Genomic DNA, 18,533 nt, shown 5'->3' with positions numbered 1-18,533 from the left:
CACCCTCGGAGCATAAAATGCAGTTTTATGGCAACTTAAACTGTGCAAGCAGGAAAGGCATTAAAGATGCATGAGGGCTGTGCCGCGCTGGTCACTGATCAGTGCTTCTTTATGGTGGAATTAAAATGAAAAACGCCCCCCCGCCAAAAACTTTATATCACGATAATGGTGCATATAATATTAACGCAAGATAGAAATAGATTCCTGTCTTGCTCCAAAGTGCAGAAATAAACTTTCTTCCTTTGCAGAAAAAAAAAAAAACATGATGAATTTTACATCACCGTTGTTGAACTTCTCACAGTGACTCCTCATCGTTTACATGTGGCTGGCTCGTCTCGCAGGGGAATCCCAATGAAAGTTGTTGTTGGACTTTCGTGTGAAGGCGCTGTGAGGATGTGGTTGCATTACAGCAGGAATTCAAGCGCCTTCATTTTAAAGTTTAATCTGCAAATTCCATCAACGAGTTACAAAAAAACAAGGTGCGTATACAGACTGTTACATCATTTTTGTATCAGCCTCATCACTTTAAAAGTAATATTCTTCGGTATTCATTACTTATCTGATGTCTCCATCTTTGATATACATAAACCACTTAATTGTGCTCTATATATTCTTTTTCTTAAAAGCCATGTTTTCCAGTACTTTTCCTTTCAAGTACTTTTCGGCTCTGATGAAACTCAACTCACTTTGGGAATTATATTTTCCCCTCCTTACATCCCGATTGAGGCATCTCTTTGCAAGCTGACTTCAGCTGAATCAAAACATACAGGCAGGCTTTTTATGTAGTTCTGTACTGTGAACTGTGATGGGGGTGGAAAGGTCAAAGTGACTGGTGTTCATCCACTGGTAACCATGAATACACAGGGCTCTAACTTATGTAGCTCATGCAGCCCAAACCATTGTCCTTGCTTCCTGGTCGATGCCCTTAACCAACAACATTACCTCTCAATCACAAATCATTGTGCATACCTACAGGCCGCTCGCTTTCTTAATTGTAGTCTCACTTTAAACCCTTTTACTCATTTCCTTCCTTCACACTTCAGGTTTACAAAGGGCTTATGCCTGGTTCTTTAACTCATAGTACGGGCGTCTGGCTTTGAACACGCTTGGCTGTGTTCTGTACTTCACAGCCAAGCGTGACCTTTCCAGTTAAAGATTAAATGTAAAAACGCAGGTTGTTTTAGATCTTTGACAATGGGAATAAATGGGAAATACATGCGAGCGTCGTCCACGTGGGAGTCCGAGGGTCTTTTTCTCTTTGCGGTCTTGTGTATTAAGCCTTCTGGGTCAGTCGAAGTTCATTTTCCACAAACCTAGAGAGAGGACAGCAAAGTGACATTTCGACTCTCTCCGCGGCATCAACAAACATCTCTCCCACCAACGCCTCAGGCTGAGGTCACTCCGGCCTGCGGGCTCCTCCCCCCCCTCGACCAGCGGCCCACACTGGTCCGGCCTCGGGCGCAGGGCGCGACCCCCCCCTTCCCCCGTGCTCCCTGCGTGGCGGCGCGGCGGCGATGCTGTGAAATGTCGCTGTGCTGTTGCTCACAGAGGCAGCGAGTTGCTGCAGGGGCCTCGTCCACAGTGGTGGGAAACAAATGGAAACGAGTCGCTGCTAAAGGTCAGACTTCCAGGCTCGTAAATATTGCACAGTACAGCTGTGTTCATTAGAAGTGTGACGGGGACATTTTCAGGTTTTTTCACGATTTTCTGAAGAAATCAAGGTCTCCAAAAGGATGGATTGTAACAGCTTGAGTGGTACTTTAGCTGTAGGGAGTTTACTAATAGCATGAATTTAATAAGGTAAAATGCTACACCAAGAAGTTCCATATTAAAGATGCCAACAGCATTTTCTTTTTATTTCATTATCACGTGTACAACACTCTTGAAACATCTCCCTTACTTTCCTTCCCGGTGTGGATTATTAGAGAGAATTTTAATTTCACAACACTTCAGTCTTATGTGGTGAGCGATTATTCACTTTCAATAATAAAAGCACTTGTGGTTAAAGAAAAGAAAGAAAAAACGCGTGTCCCCTCCGCCCACCAGTCTTTTTGTGTGTTATTCAAAGTGGAACAGCAGATCATTGCCCGGCATTTAATAATAACTGAGAACACGTCGTGTCTATTGTATTGTGCTTCGTTTAATTTAACATTTAAGACAGAACAGCATTTCAAAACAGGAAACAACACAACACAAGTCAAAGCCCAGCACTGTTCTTCCTGCCGGTTAATTAAAAAAAAATCTCAGATATTTCTTTTTTTAATTTCCTGACCAGTCTTGTTTGTGTCCACGACACAATCTTTGTCCACGTCTTACAGTAAAAGCGTCAGAGAGTAATGAGCTCCCGCCGTCCTTAATGACCTCCCTTCCCCGATAACAACAAAGCCACACGGAAGAGAAAATAAAATAACAAGGAGAGTTTTGCTTAAGACGGACAAACAACTCGGTCAAAGAACTCGCGCACGAGATCACGTCGGTTCTTCCCACGTTTTCATCACGTCGTCCTTCACGCAGTGCAAATATCTGACCGGGATTCACCAATAAAATGAAGTCCACGTGCAGAGCGGCGCCCCGCTTTCCAACCCGGGCGCTACATCAGCACGCAGCTTTTGGCCCGGTCCTTCCTGGCGGCGGGCGGGTGCTCGTGAATCTCAGCGGTCCGGGCCGGCTGCTGGGAGACCCGCTTGAGCCCCCGGCGGGAGCCGCAGCGCTTGAGCGGGGGCCGGTGGACGCGGGACACGGACGCCAGGGTGGTGACGTGGAAAACGTCGCGGACGCTGTTCTCTGAATACTTTGAGGTGCACTCCGCGTAGGCCACGGCTCCCATCTGCCTCGCCAAAGTAGTCCCCTAAAAAAACGAAACACCCCCCCAGAAATGACAGATTATTGGTCTGTAAACGGGGAAGTCGCACGTTCGGACGCATTTTTCAGGCAGTCTGGGCTTTGTCACCGACTTATAATATTGAAACTTACCCAAAATTATTAATATGTGTATAAAAAAAACGGTTTCACATTTGGAAAATTAAAGATTTGTGTTCAAATTCCAACATTTATCCAGCCGTGTGCTCCAGTTTGTGCTTGTTTGTAGTGTAAAAAAAAAAGGTTGAGTCACCTTAAGAGCTACTGAGTGCTTGTACGACAAACAGAAGTGTGTGCGTGTGTGTGTGTGTGTGTGTGTGTGTGTGTGAGGGGTCATGCGGTGGAATTGATGCTTTCCCACATTCTAAAAGCCCTTGAACCACGTCGATCCTCTGGCGCGCTGTTGGAAGCCTTCTGTAATTGAATCAAACCTATTCACCGAACTACGAGCGCGTCCCCATTTCTCGCCGTTTGTTGCGTGCGCTTGGGATGATCCTCCCCGTTGTGGATACGAGACCGCCGTGTACAGTAAACACTCGGCCCTCAATGAAAGCCTGACCCTCTCAGAAGCGTGATCGCTGTGCGGGGGAACGCACAAAGCAGCAAAGATCCTCCTGGCAGCTGTGAAATATTCACGGTGCAGCTGTTACACTCGAGTGTCAAAGCTCAGCTTTATTCGACTTCTTTGGCAGTGGAACATCGGCGCCGCGTGATCGGCGTGGGCGCTCAGCCCATCGGTTTTCGGAGGTGTTTCCGTATGGAAGGAAGATCAAGCAGTCCGATATGGAAATAATATTTCTCCTCCGCGGAAAAAAAAAACATTAAAGACTTGAGCTCTACTTCCAGCGCGGCTGCATTATTTTTGCATTAACAGAAACATTCCAACACTTCAGGTTTCTCTTTTGACTCCCACAAGCCAATTACAGCAGGATTCACTAAGGATTCCACTGTGGCATTGAATGCACTCCGCTGGGGGTCACGTCCGTTTGAATGGGGCCAATTTATTAATTAATTAAGTTAGTGTAGAATTCCATGTATTTTTTTTTTGCACTGGAAAGCTGCATACATCCAACCAAACGAGGTAAAGGTCTCCTCACAGAGATGACCTCGGTCGGATTGAATGGGCAACAAAGAAAGTTGTTTCACGGTTTTCCCTTTCTCTTTCTCAACGCCATTACTGAGAACGAGGGGCGTTCACCGACTCCTTTCGTCGGAGGTGTGAGTGAATATTAATATGTTGACAAAAGGCGGCCAGGAAGTGGGAATTCACATCACGAAAGAGGCTGTTGACATTCCGCGCCGCGCCGCTGTTCATCGCTCCAAGGCAAAAACAAAACAATCGTAGCATCGCACGTCCGGCTGTTTGTTGAGCGCCGCTCATTCCTCCGTCTTTTATTCTCCTAGTGTTTACATATTTGTGGAAGTTATGATGTGAAACAAATGCCATTGTCCCAATTCATTTTTTTCCAGAGGCTTTGTTTACACGTTTGGGCACCGGAGAGCAAAGCAATGGATGACATGGATCAATTTAAGCAGTGTTTCTGTAGGCAAATTAAAATCACTACAGCGGAAAATAAGAAAGGACTGTTCATTTAAAACCATATTCAATGGATGTTCCAATTATTATAATGTTAAATGAATTCAATCAATACCGTTCATTCCTTCACACGTGCAAAACTAGGTTTGCATTATCAGGATGTGGTTGCAGGAACAACCGTTTGGTGCTAAAAGGTGTTTTCTCTGCCCGGCTCACCTGTTCGTGGGTGCAAGGAATGAGTCTGTGTTTGGAAAGCTCTCTCATGACGTTGAGGTCCGTCCGCAGGTCCAACTTGCAGCCGACCAGCACCACTTTGGCACCGGGACAGAACTCCTGCGTCTCCCCTTGCCACTGCGTGTCCACGGACAGAAACACAAAAACAGAATGAGGACGGTGGAGAAACAAACTCATTTCCAGTCACCAAACTACACCCCAGCGATTACACCCCAAGCTGCAGTATGTGGATGAATGAATGTATGCGTTGGCTATGCGTGGTAGTTACAGTCTTTATATCATGATCTGTTTCAACGCTTAAAGTGTGACTTTAATTCCTTTTCCTTCTGACCTTCGGTGTTTAAAACAACATAAATGTTCCGTTCGCGAACTTAAATTCTGCACAGACAGACTTTCGTCACAATCTCCTCGCGCGACGGAGCAGCCGGAGACTTTGCCCATCGGCGCTCCACTTGTTGTCCCTCACAAAGGGAGCTTTTCTCCCGGATGCCTGAGCCGCTGCTTGCGGGGCTGCAGAGTGGCTGCAGAGTGCTGTGCAGTTGTGCGCCGCTCCGCCGAACAGCGCGCAACCGGTGAATGGCAGCGATTTAGATGAGTCACAAAGGACCCGTGGGAAGAGATGCTCATTGTTTGTGTTAATTTGAAGAAGTGGTAGGAGTGCCTTCTCGGATAAAGAGCGGATTACACGCAGTCGGAACTGAGCCTGGTTTGCCAAAGGAAGGAAATTGACATATCTTCAATAGCTTTGTTGACAATTCAGTTTTCAAATATATGTGCACTCCAAGTAACTGCTGCAAAAACGCTGGCAGCTGTCATTTAGGAGACTGATTCTGATATTCCTGCTACACCCAGTAAAGGTCTGCAGACAATGAACCCTAATGACCTGAAGTTACTCTTACTTTTCCTCTGTGGCCTCCATGACGTTGAGATTTGTAGCTTCATTTGAAATGCTGATTTAATTTAATTGCCATGAAAATTGAAACTGAAATTAATTTTTTTCACTCGTTGGTTTTATCTTTACCTATTATAAACTGAACTTTCACATCATCCAATTCTCGATACTGTTGTTCTAATGACTAACTAGCAAATGTTAGCAGACTAAGCTGCTAAACCGAGGTAGTTATGTATTTGTTGAACATCAGCATGATAGCAAGTGTGCATTTTAAGCACGTGAGCATGCTGATGTTTGCAACACTGCCACAGTCTGCGTGTCTGTGGACTCTCAATCTGGCCAATGATAAGTTGCCTTACATGTGACTGGCTTTTAGTATTCTTGGCCAAACGTTGCAGGATACAGATAAGTTACAGATTTGTGTAGACTGAAAGTGTCAAAGATCAAAGATTTTTGCGGTAGGTTTGTGTTGCACAAAGGGAGAATCCCCCTATAGGTTCGCATCCTCATGAAAAAACATGCATGAGTCCTATGTGTATTTATGTAAAGCACAAATGTTATTTATGTCCTCTCATTATACTGACAGACACTGTGTCTGCGCCGAAGCGGTGCTTGCGAGAACATTGCATTTATGGACCCTTTCATCATCAGCCTCTGGGATTGTTTGCCCGTCATCCTCAGCTGTTTCACTCGTGGTGTTTGTACAGCTTCTGGTTTTCATATATACAAGTTGCGCATTGCTTTATGCTGCAGCCTGGGAAGATATCACCACATGTACAGAGATGGTCTCATCCAAACAGGCTGCGGAATAAAAAGACAGAAAATAGATAGAGAGCAGGAGATGCTCGTACTTCTTTAGGAAAGGTGAAAGAATGATGGAAAGCTTTTTAAGTGTTAAAAAAAGGTGACGGCCGGGTAGTGAGTGGGAAAGCATCTTGGACTGGGCGAAACGGAACGAGTGTTTGAAGAGAGATTGGAATAAAGAGAACAAAGGATTTAAAGAGGAAAAGGCGAGGGCATAAGGAGTCGGGGGGGTTCAGCTTGGCAATACTGAGAAAAATATTGTCCTTTCAAGAGGAAAATTGGAGGGCACAATAATTGGTGAGAAGGACGCTGTCAAAAATGGCAGAAGAAAAAGTGCTGTATAATGCAGGGGAGTTATTTGAGGATTGAGGCTTGCGTTGCCAAAGTAATGGAAACGAAACAAAGCAGTCGTTAAATAAGAATACGTTGCTTTGTTTTGTGTCTTAACCTTGAGTAGAGGGAGCCATCAACCCGTCAATGTCACTTTGGCATCCCGGGCACGCATTGTGAAATCCGTTTATTCACCAGCACTACTTGGGTCATCCAATGAGATCAGGGTTGAAGTGAGAATTTGTCTTAACATAAAAGATTGGGAGAGGGGGGGGGGGGTTGTTGGATTGATGATGTCATTGATGAATGACGGTGCTGACCGCAGGTCAAATGCACAAAACACAAAGTTCTAATTCTAAACGCTACTAGTTTGGCTTTGGGTTTTTTGGGGGGGGGGGGAAACCTCTTTGTTGCATGCAGATTAAATGCCTAAACTCTCGGATTCATTTTCCCCTCGTCATTGGATAAGAGGTGCATCCACTTCCTCGGGACACACTCACACTTCTGTTAATGCGACACTGACCTTTTTCAGCACGCTGTTCATCGTTTCCGGACGGCTGATGTCAAAGCAGACGAGCACGGCCTCGGCGTCGGGATACGCTAACGGGCGCACGTTGTCATAGTAGGCGGAACCTGTGGGCGGAAAAAAAAATAAAATAGACGCAGACATCACCGACGTTTGCAGGTGGATTATATGTCATTTGGTTTGTTCTCAGAAGAATTTGATCCCAAAATGAGTCATTTCAGCGGCTCCTTTGGCGGTAATAACTGTGATTAAATGTAATTACCGTGAACTTAGCCACACTGCAGATGAGGGACAGTGGGTGTTTCTTCATGGAGACCCTGTCCACAGCTCCTGGTCTGTTTGTCTGACAGACTTGAATGAGCTGACAGACAGACGCGTGACAGCGATGTAATAAACGCCTCACACAAAGCGCCACCCGGTATTTCAGAATGGCATGTTTTTTTCTTTTTGCCGGGGGGGGCCCCAGGCTGAAGTAGTGAAACGTGGGCAAGGGGACACATTCCTGTCCAGAGGGGACACCGTTCCCTCTCTGTTTCCCTCATTGTCTCACAACAATATGCATTATTTTCAGCGCGCACAGCCTGACTTTAGAAAAGTGCGTTTGACAGAAAAAGTTCCCAAAGAACCCGAATGACTCTGAGCGGTTGCTTCTCACCCACCACACACAGATAAAAACAGAGTTAACACATCAAATATTTTTGAAATAACCCAGCTTTGAATTTTAAAAACATAGTAGCCAGCGCACAAACCTGCTTACGTTCCAATCCTGTGTAGTTAGACTTGTTTTCTCACTCTGCATATTGCACTTTAAATGCAAATACATCACACTACAGAAGTTAAGTCGCATTTTTGACACTTGTGGCGTTTTGTCACGCTGTCAAAATCTCGCCCCAAAGGCGAACGTTGTGTTTGTGCGTCTGTGTTGCTGTGGTAGAAAAAGGTCAAACTAAAAGGCCACGACCATTTCACACTCTCTCACTTTTCACACGCTGCAGATCAGGTCTCGACACCCAAAATGTGCGTGATTAAATTAATGAAAGGTAAATGGAGTGCAGATGAGTGGAAGTGTGTCTCACGGTGCCCATGAACCAGCCATAGGTCTCCACAGCTCGCGCACACACACACACACACACACACACACTGGCATCAGTGATCACACAGCTGTAGTTCAGCTTCACACCGTCAGCTCCACCCGTGCATCAGATGCCAGTTGTGAGCATCGGAGGTGTTAAAATGTTTCAGCCATTTCAGCTGATTTTGATTGAATATGATAAAAAAAAAGAAACTGTCTCAACCCAGCTGAAGCTCTACAAGCTGTATTTATCAAATACTGATCTGCACAATATGATAAGGCCCTGGTGTGCTTATACTGATCTATGTAAACTACAGCCATGCAGGGTGAAATACTTTTATACATTATTATTTATTACTTTGAAACAAGGAATAAATATAAATGGGTGTGAAATTACAACTCAAGCTATTTCTCAAATTCCCTAGACCGGAAAAGTTGAAAAATGTACTTCAGGGATCAAATCTGCCTTCTTTTTTCAGTAAAAAACCTCAGATACAGACAATTAAGTTTCTCCCAAACGTATCCCCCAAGGTAAGAAGGAGCTCAATAATAACATCATATAACTGTTAGGCTTTAATGTCATTTTAAAAAGCCATTTCACACAGCTGCTTTCTACTCCTCTGCACGTCTCCAAGCAGAAATAACGAAGGTGAAAATATATACTCTGCTATAAAAGCTGGTGCAGACATAACAGAACGTTCTACACGACGGACAATGGAATCAAGGACTTCTTACATTTGGGCCGTCGAAGGCTTTTGGTCTCAACAACATGCAGCAGGTGGTAAAGACGTCCCACGTGTTTCTTAATACGCTTCACACGCGTAGTTGCTTTTTTTCTGCGAGCGCCTGCAGAAGGTTGAAGATGATTGAATGGACATGTTTGCATCTGATAGAGATCTACTTGGTGTTTTTAGAAGAAAGTTGCTCACAGTGCTGAACCCACTGATAATTACCTCTCCTCAGTTTCTCTCAACTCTGAATTGTTTAGTGTCTTCTGCCGCGTTGGGTGTTCCGGACACAACTAAAGTGTCTTCGTTCTCTCTCACAGCACTTATCAGCATTTCTGAAGCCGCTGTGCAGCTGTTAGCAGTAAATAGCTGGAATAAACCTGTTGTTCCAGAGTGGGAAGACACCAAATAAAAAGATAAAAAAGTAAATATTGGACATACTTTAGATGGCTGGAAAGAAAACTCTGAATATTAATGTTACTCTGTATGTGTTGGATGAGTAAATTGGAAACTCCAGCCAGTTTGTAACAAAATATCATAACTGGTCTGTCCAATATTGCCATCTATCACATTTTCCCCCCAATATAGAGCTACTTTTTAACACAAATGCTCCATGTGTCATCATGTGCAGATAATAAATAATGATGCTAATTTTCATGCCACAAATAATTTAAATTATTACACTTGTATGACACTACTAAGCGCAGCATGCGGCCGATAACCTTCACGAGTGTGTAAGTGAGCTCATAGATGGTGTGATTTGAGCGAGGAAGCAGGAAGTAGTGGGGCGGGAAGTGAGGAAGGGGCCATTGCAGCTACACTATTCCTCATAAAAAAGGCTATTAGCTTAATCTTGGTCAATGGCAGTGTTCACTTGACTCTTCATTACACACACACACACACACACACAGACGGCAATCCCCAAAGTTGCATGATGTCAACTAATCCATGTTCAGCACTCGAGCTGCGGCTAATGTGTATTGATCTGTGAGCTTTTTCGACCCTCTCAGGGATTTGTAGCATGACGCCCCTCATGGGAAGAATCCTCAGCCCATCTGTGTCCGTCTGAAAGCCTCTGATCAGCGACAAAACTCAAAGTGCCGCACGTATTTAACTATCTCAAAGGGCCGAGGGGTCGTCTACGTATCACAGCAGAGAAAAAAGAGAGTAAACAGTGTGTGTTCCTCTTTGTGAATGGACGATATATTCAGTTTTGGACATTGTGAATCTTTTACCAATCTAATTTTCCTCTTATTATAGTTTTCTGTAAATACATGAATCCCGTAAATGTGATTATATACAACAGAAAACATCCTACCAAGGAGAAATATGTCATGTACTAATTAATATATACTTAATAGTCCATAAGGCTTTTTAGACACATAAAGATGAACAGAATCGTATTTCCTACATCATTTACATACATACATTACATTCCCAAACCTTAATGAGCCCCATTGGGCAGGTTTCTTAATATTGAGAATGAAAGCAGGCATGTTATCTGTTACATATGGTGAATCTTGATGGGAGATTTTTTTAACGTTCCTTTTCCCCGTTTTGTCTCAACCTAGAAAACTCATTATCAAACATCCATCCATCAAACAGGAAATATATATTTGTGTGCAACTGTGGGGGACAACGAGTGTTGCTGGTAAATAACAGGAGAGAAATCAACCGGTTCATTGACGTGGTTATCGTCATAGAGCAATAGACTCTGCTCAGTAGAAACACAACGCTCGCTCAGCGTGGATAATCACTGCATAAACACCTTGAGACACCCTGCGGAGCCAAACGCCGTGCCGCTTTTTCTCTGCACCGAATTGCATTGAAATTGAATACCTTTCATAATTTTTTCTATTCTCTCATTTTGTCGTGTGATTTTAAAAAGCCATCGCCAGATGGGATGACAAAATGTATTTCCAACAAATCCTTACAATAAAGATGTTATTTTCCCCAACTGTTAATCTTATTTCAGCGAGTCAGTGTCTTGATGTCTCAGTACCACAGCCTTCCACACAAAGGGAGCATCCGCTTTACTAGTTACGAGCGCTACTCCGCCTGTCAAAAGATTTGTACAATGTCGATAACGGCAAAATGCTGTGAAATCTCCTCTCTCTGAATACCAATCAATAGCCTGAAAAGCAGTGTGGAGGACTGATCGATGCATATCAAGATGCCAACAGTCTTTGTGCAATGTGCTGGCGTCATAATGTTCTTGATGGTTCACTGAAATCCCCGATGAAGACACCGATTAAAACAACGGTTGTTTTAATATTCCCTAAACAGGTGTCTTATCCTTCGTATTCTATATTTTTTCCCTGAAGGATGTATGCGGGATGTCAAACTGAGGACACTGATGAAACTTTTAATTAAAAAGACAAGGATCAAAGATAAAGCCTGAAAAATAACGATGTAAAAAAGGAGCCGCCATTTAAAACCTGTCGATCGAGCCAGAAGACGTTGAAATTAAGGCGCAGCGTGTTTACATTCCGTGTACCTTCGGCTGCTAGCGTAGCATAGACTCGCTAGTCCCCGATGTGCTTATGTACTAAGACTCACAGGTTTTACGTGGGAACATCTCCTTCTGACATCTCAATCTAAAAAGTATTGCTATTAAACGTTTCACAAGGTTTCATCAGAATGAACAATCAGGCCGCAGTTCACTTTGATTTTTGTTCAAATCACGTTCTCACGTCTGTTTATAAAAAAGGTGAATTTCTCACCGTGTCTTTTTTCAAGATTTAACAACAGCAAAACTGCAGTTCATCCACAGAATATAATCCCTTCCACAAATCATTTTTTGTCAAAATGATTCTTCCTTTACCGCCTCGTGCACGCCGAAGAAACACACGGTGATTAATTAGCACTCAAATGTCAAGTTTATTTTTCTCTTGACTGCGACTATTACTAAACCACTGGGCTGGATGCCAGTGAAAAAAATATATATACGTGATGTTCTTGCATGTTTCCAATTCAGTTGGCACACTGTTTTTTTCCCCTGAAATCAGCAGAAATCCTGCAGGATTGCTTCAAATTAATGACGGCGGGTGACATCTGTGCGCATCTCCTTCACATTAAAGCTGCCAGCTTCCTGTTGTGATTTCATGCGCCGTCTGAGCCGCCTTATGTTCAAACCCTGAGAACACATGGAGCTCCCATCCAATACATCTTGTTTATTTTGTTCGACTGGGAGTTTTAAAGGCCATACAGCCAATGGGCAAAGAAAGTAAAGAACTTGGAGTTTGTGATTACGTGTGTAGAGGTACTGGACTGTGGTATATGATGTAGCATTGTTTTCGATCGTGCGGTAGAAATGTAGTCACCAAACCATCCGTCTCCTCCGATTCTCCCAGTAAAGGCCGAGGTGTTGGCGGTTGAATGGAGTGGTCGTAGCTACGCGTTGCATTATTGATGGTGCCTCTTAAGGGGGTCTTAAGAGGATGGATGAGTGTCCTTCTGTGCTTTGGTGTCTCAACACCAAAGTGCCCTACAAAGGCCTTTTCCAGTCACATAATAGTAACAACAAAGTCATAATGTTTTTTTGAAACAAAAGCATCCGCAGTGTTTGTCTCTACGGCCCGATTACATTTCAAAATGGCAGCGTGCGGCGTGTTGTTCAAAGTAGTTTATAGCAACGACTAAGGTCAAGTCGACATCCATTCTCTTGGGGGGGTCGGGGGGGGGGGGGGGGGGAGTCATTCAGTCACAAAATAGAGTAATTAACCCTCCTGTGTGCACCTTCCTAGTTGTGTCTCTGTTTGTCACGGCCCAACTCCTTCTATTAAAACAGCTTTCTGTTTTATGTCAGCTAACATGTTTATAAAAATTTAGATGAGATGATGTTTCTGGAAATATAGCGTGGAAATGATGGAAGATCTGAAAAACAAGCCCAGGTGTGTCGAAGCTGCAGAGTCACGTCTGAAATTCAGCCGTGTTGTGTGCTCGTCCATCCAGACTCGCTGTCTCTCTTTGACAGACCTCCTCGGTTACACATTCACCGGGAGCTGAGAGACGGACCGCTTGTCCCCCGGGGACGGGAGCGGAGACGCGGAGACGCAACCAGACCATTGATTTCCTGTGAACCCTCGATCTTCTAATGGGCCGCAGGAGCCCGAAGGGGAACCAGACCAGGTTAACTGGGTCAAAGCATCACAACGTGAAACACCACCGCCGCTCATTCGGTCCGAGCACTTAAAACTCAGCTTTCTCAGGAGGCGAAATCCTCCACAGACGGCATGGACCCCCGGGATGGACGGATGGACGCTCGCTACGAGGGCTCGGAAGTGCCAGCGGCGGTGTTTTGCACGTCACGTGACAGAAACGTGTTTGCCGTGGGTGCAAGCATCCGTGTTAGCATCCGTGTTTGTAAACTGACATGCCCTCGTTGACTTCAAGGTGTTCGAGGGGTCAAACCTCAAGACGTTCCTCTCGCCGCCGACTGTTGGTGAGACGTGACCCCGCAGGGTCAGCGGGTTGCAACCTGTGTGTTCTGGAGGCTTGTGTTTTTTTGTGCGGGCAGGCTTGGTTTCTGTCGTCTGACAGGCACAGAGAAAAAATAGACTTGGATTTATTTGAAGCAACAGTAAAACGCGCTGGTTCTTTATTAATCCGGCCGAGACAACCAAACCTAATCGAAAGCCCGGTTATGTGTATTAGAGCTTCATAATTAGAACAAATTATTCAGGACTATGACTGAATTATTGCTGCTAAAACCAGCTCAATTAAGAGTTTAACCTGCAAGACAGATTATTGGTGGTCATTTGGGGATAAACTAACAGACACAACTCCAACATATTACCAGCTAAAATCCAACCAAAAAAAACAACTATTTTCCTAGAACGAAGAACATTACCAGCTGCACTGGCGTTAAAATTCAATAAATCAGTCTGTACCTTCGGGGCTGCCGCCAACGCCAAACTATATGTCATTAAAATTAGAGACAAATAACCTCACTCGATCGCTCTCTTCCCCCACATTTAATATACACCTCAACAAATGTTTTAACAACTCCACACATACATAAGTCATGACGTGTGACCCAGCACAGGTCTGTTTTAATGCTCAATTTTTATACACAACATAACATTACGTTGGGTTGTAGAATTGTGCTTATAGGACATATTCATAACCTCGGGATATTAATTAGAAACGTAAAGGTCACCACTGAAGTCTGTATATTAATCTAATTCATGACCTTTTTAAGAGCCACAGTGGCAAAGTGGTGATAATTGACCAGATGCGTGCAGAATTACTCCGAGTCTGGCTTGGTCACGGCCCATAAACCCAGATTAGAGTGACTCATATGTGGCATCTGAACTGCCGGGCGAAGGACGGAGGCAGCGTGGGATTTTCGGGGGAAATGAGAAAACGACTTAGCGAGCGGGAGACATAACGAAAGATAGAAACTGACAAAGATATTGCAAGCTAAGCTAATCGAGTCCTGACCTCGGCTGGTTGGAAACGGGGAGGAGGAGAGACTGGTGGGGGGTCGGCAGCCCGAGTTATGAAGAGGTGATGACATTAAAGAAAGGGAATGCAAAGTGCATAGAAAGGAGAATCAAGTGATGAAAACTATATTATACTTCAGCACATGAGGTCGGCCGGGATCAGATTTTAAGTTTAGAGGCTAATTTGTTTTTGTTGTGTGGTCAATTGCTTTTTTGGAACTCCATTGGCCACATTCTGATATTGCAGGCATTTTTTTTCAAAGGGTAAATTAAAATAATATGTTACAAGCTGAAATTCTTTTGACACGCACACTTTTCAAAAAGCAAATTCATATGCAAATAAAAAAATCATAATATTAACAGCAGGCCTGGGCAGAGTGTCGTTTCAGAGCTGTCAACTGGCTTGTGACCCCCCGGGACCCCCGCCCCTCAGGGATGAGGCAATTGTGGTAATTCCACCTGCGAATGAGTTTGCTGATACAGAATGCACTGCTGAAGCAGTCTCGTTAAAGCCCGCTGTTATAATATTCCTAAATTAAGTTTGGTTAAATAAAAAAAACGAGAAAACCCTTTAGAACTCATCTTGACGAATTCTTCCCTGACTCTCAATCTTGACAGCATGAAAGACAGAAAGTGAAAGTGATGAGGATGGCAGAGAGATGTAGGTAGGTAACATGTTTATACACAGGTAGACAGAGGGAAGAAATGGCTTTGGCATAAAGACAGACAAAAAAAAGAGAAAGAAATAGAGTTTAACCTACGAGGCAGGAAGCCGCCGTGCAAGGATGTAAAGGCAAGACGGTGCAGAGGCCTTGGGTGGTGCAGCGAGATAACGGATGAAGGAGACGGGGGGGCAAGTGTTCGGTCACACGACAAGTGCCCGATTAATGAAATCCACTGTTTGTTTCTGCACAATGAGCTGGGAGGCTCGTTGTGGCACCTCGCCTCTCACAACGCTCCTTATCTCCTCCGTTCTTCCTCCTCTAATCGGTTGTCCTCACGGGAGCGCTGGCCTTTCATCGCGAACCTGTGATGACTTTGTGTTCTTTCATCATCTGTGTTTGCATTCGTGAAGCTACTCGCAACAAATCAGTTTAATTTAATTTGACCTTCAATTGGAACAACTCTGCTGCCGAGATGATGTGTTAAACTGTTACGTTACTTTGTGATGAAAGCGGCAGATTCTTCTGACACGCATGTTTCTGCCTCGTTCCCGCTGGTTCAGTTCACCCGCTGTAATGCAAACTGCACACCAGCTATGACACAACATCGGGAACAAGCACACATACGCACACACACGCACACCAGCAGACTTATGTCCAATCAAACAAAACTGAGATTGCATAAGAAATAGCAAATGCAAAGGTAAGAACACAACACAGGTTTCAAACTCTACAACAACCGTTGCAGCAGCACACACATTAAACCTTATTTGCAAACCAAATTGACTGTAAATCTCCAAATTGACTGTAAATCCAGAGCACCTTGCAGAGACGCTGCGAGTCTAAATAAAGCCAGCTCCTGTCACAAACTGCCATGATCTAGATCACTTGTTGTTTGGCGGAAATCCAATTCATTATATATATATATAATAGACATGTATGATTTACATCGTTATGCATCATATATATCGTTTTTTATTTAAATATTTATATATATATATATATATATATATATATATATAAATTCTAGAAACCGTCATTCAATTTGATCAAACCAACTTCCTTCCCCACTAGACCACCCCCACCTTTGTTTTGACCTAAACATCTGCAGAAGGATGTGGCTGCGTGTTGCAGGTTTCTGACGCTACCATTGCGTCAAAATCGGTCCACAGACCACAGAAGTATGACGGTCATGATGACACACAGACACGCGCTCGTTGACTCAAAAGGTGAGACTGTCTATTAATGAAAAGACTTTTTTTTCTCTCCATGGTTTCCTTTATCTTTATGCTTCGCTAACTAGCAAAGAGGCCGCCGCTATTATGACATAATACAGCGAACATCCCAGGATTCACACAAAACAATGGATTGCAATTGTTTTGTGTGGTGGAGTGAAGCATTCCTTTGGTGTAATTGTTGTTGTGTGTGTGTGTGTGTGTGTGTGTGTGTTAGAGAATGTGTGAGAAGCAACCAGCAGTTTCACAGGGTGTTGTTCAAACACAGTGGAGCGGCCTCGCCCACTGCAAACCGACAGGCCGCGGCAGCATCATCAGCAGTAGCAGCTCTTAATCCCCAGCTCGTCGGGCTGGTCTTTCTCTACGTCTGCCTGGGTGGAGGTTAATGGAACGCTGGGAATTAATTCCGCTCTCTTGTGGTTGTGTGAGAACCAGATCTCAGGGTGTAGGTGTGGACGTGGAAACAAAATGTGGAAGGGCCTGAAGGCTGGCAAGAGGGAGAAAGTTCACCACCCAAACAATCTCGCTATAAATTCTGAAAAATGTAACTTTTCTTTCAGCGGTAGGGTAGAAACACACATCGCGGCATCGCTCCTCCCCACATATTATGTTAACTTTGTCGTTTTGAACTGATGGCCTTAAGACCGTCCAGCACTAAGAAAGGACAAAAAACTACCAACATTTGTTACTCCAAATAAGATAAAAGCGCCCTTGTTTTACCTTTGGAAAGACCTGCCACGTGGATTTGGCCTTGGTGTCAAATTATAAATGTAACAAATGAATTCCTACGGGTTTATAAGCAACTGTTATGCTGTGAGAGCTACCCGAGGCGGCCTGTGTTGAACCACAAGTTGTTTATTCTCTCCCAGAGCTGAAACAACGGCGCGCGGCTCCTCAAATACATTCTAAAGGAGACGACGGGGACTTAAAGAAACGCTGTGTTTGCTCACCATGACTCTACTGTGACATGAATTTCTTTCTCTAGAGTGTCATCCAGTACCCCAACAGATTACCCTGACGCCCCTTAGGGGTCGCTGGGGTTTCTGGCCCACAGAATCGCCTGTTAAAGTAACTTCTTTATACTTGTCATTCTTACCTGAAGTGTCCCACATGTTGAGCTCGATCCTCTGTTTGTCGATCTCGAAGCTGGCTGTGTAATTCTCAAACACCGTGGGAATATAATCCTGAAAAGAGACAGAAAGCCCACAGAGGTGATGTGTACAATTCAATTCAATTCAGATGATTGTAAGAATGTGTTGAATAGACAAGGCTAATTGTGAGCTTTGACCTCTTTCCCAAGCTTGTTTATGTAGTCTATTTGGAGGGAAAATATCTACATAAATCGAGAAAGATGCAATCTGCCTAGAGGAAAGCCCCCCATGGGCATGACAGTATCACATTTAGATGACATCAGTTAGAAAGGCGTAAACCACACTAGAATAAATAAATGCATCAGTCAGTTCCCACGTGAGAGGATCTCAGCAGGTTTTGAAGTTTAACTATACATGTGTCCGGCTGCATGGAGACTTTGTCACGCAACTTTGCTGATGTGTTTACCTGCATACAATCTCTTACCTCCGGGTACGAGTTTTTGGCAAAAACATGAAGGAGCGCCGTCTTGCCACACTGCGCATCGCCGACCACCACGATCTTACAGCGCAGTAATCCCTTATTGCTCTCCATGGTGACCCCGAGCAGCGGTAAATTGTTGTAAATGTCTCCTCCGAAGAGAAAAAATAAATAAATTCAGATCCCCCCAAAAAACTTCGGCAGCGCAGGTGTGATGTACTTTCAGCTACATGCTGCGCGTAATGCTGCGCTCCTCTGCTCCGCGGATCAAGTGAGGCACAACGCCGGCACCTGGCTGCTGTCAGGGAGCGTCTCTAAAGGATGTGTTCCTGTGCGATCTTTCAAAATAAAACCCATTTTATAACCCATGACTGGGTTTCAACATATTGGCTGTTATCAAATTGTTACATTAAACCATTAAAGTGTTGTTATTAAACCAATCGATAGTAGTAGGCTCGGTCTTTTAATTATAATAACCAAATTATTGATGTCTAACAATGGCTAATAACACATGTTTTTAATTGTCAATCATATTTTCTGTGCTTCTATTTTGAAGTCGGAATCGTTGTACTTCCGGTCTTCCCGTCGCTGTCTCTGTTGTCTCAATCACTAACGACGTTCACGTCAATTATCTCAAA

The 18,533-nt window shown here is 44.1% G+C and overlaps 1 protein-coding gene across 2 annotated transcripts; it reads right to left on the bottom strand.

The window, feature by feature from the left end:
• Positions 1–1,824: 1,824 nt before the first annotated feature.
• On the bottom strand, positions 1,825–18,211 carry LOC120819235 (rho-related GTP-binding protein RhoN). 2 transcript variants are annotated; one of them, XM_078103503.1, is made up of 5 exons: positions 17,902–18,211; positions 17,423–17,510; positions 7,180–7,289; positions 4,613–4,747; positions 1,825–2,848 (listed from the first exon to the last, which is right to left on the bottom strand). In XM_078103503.1, the coding sequence occupies exons 1-5, from the start codon at positions 18,007–18,009 to the stop codon at positions 2,591–2,593; spliced, it is 699 nt and encodes a 232-aa protein (XP_077959629.1). In that variant the 5' UTR covers positions 18,010–18,211; the 3' UTR covers positions 1,825–2,590. The 2 variants fall into 2 exon arrangements, with proteins under 2 accessions (XP_077959629.1, XP_077959628.1); XM_078103502.1 differs by having other exon boundaries at positions 17,884–18,164.
• Positions 18,212–18,533: the final 322 nt, after the last annotated feature.

This window comes from Gasterosteus aculeatus, chromosome 5, assembly GCF_964276395.1.
Source record: "Gasterosteus aculeatus chromosome 5, fGasAcu3.hap1.1, whole genome shotgun sequence".
Classification (NCBI taxonomy): Eukaryota; Metazoa; Chordata; class Actinopteri; order Perciformes; family Gasterosteidae; genus Gasterosteus; species Gasterosteus aculeatus.
The sequence above is the reverse complement of the archived record's forward strand: the minus strand, read 5'-3'. Positions and strand labels throughout refer to the sequence as shown.

What these genes read in the sequence shown, in the direction of transcription:
- LOC120819235 (XM_078103502.1), bottom strand. Translation starts at nt 18,009, where the DNA reads ATGGAGAGCAATAAGGGATTACTGCGCTGTAAGATCGTGGTGGTCGGC. An exon ending in CAACATGTGGGACACTTCAG is followed by an intron (nt 7,290 to 17,422) that starts GTAAGAATGACA and finishes TTCCGCCCACAG; the next exon opens with GTTCCGCCTACTATGACAAC. An exon ending in TTCCTTGCACCCACGAACAG is followed by an intron (nt 2,849 to 4,612) that starts GTGAGCCGGGCA and finishes TCGTTTTTTTAG; the next exon opens with GGGACTACTTTGGCGAGGCA.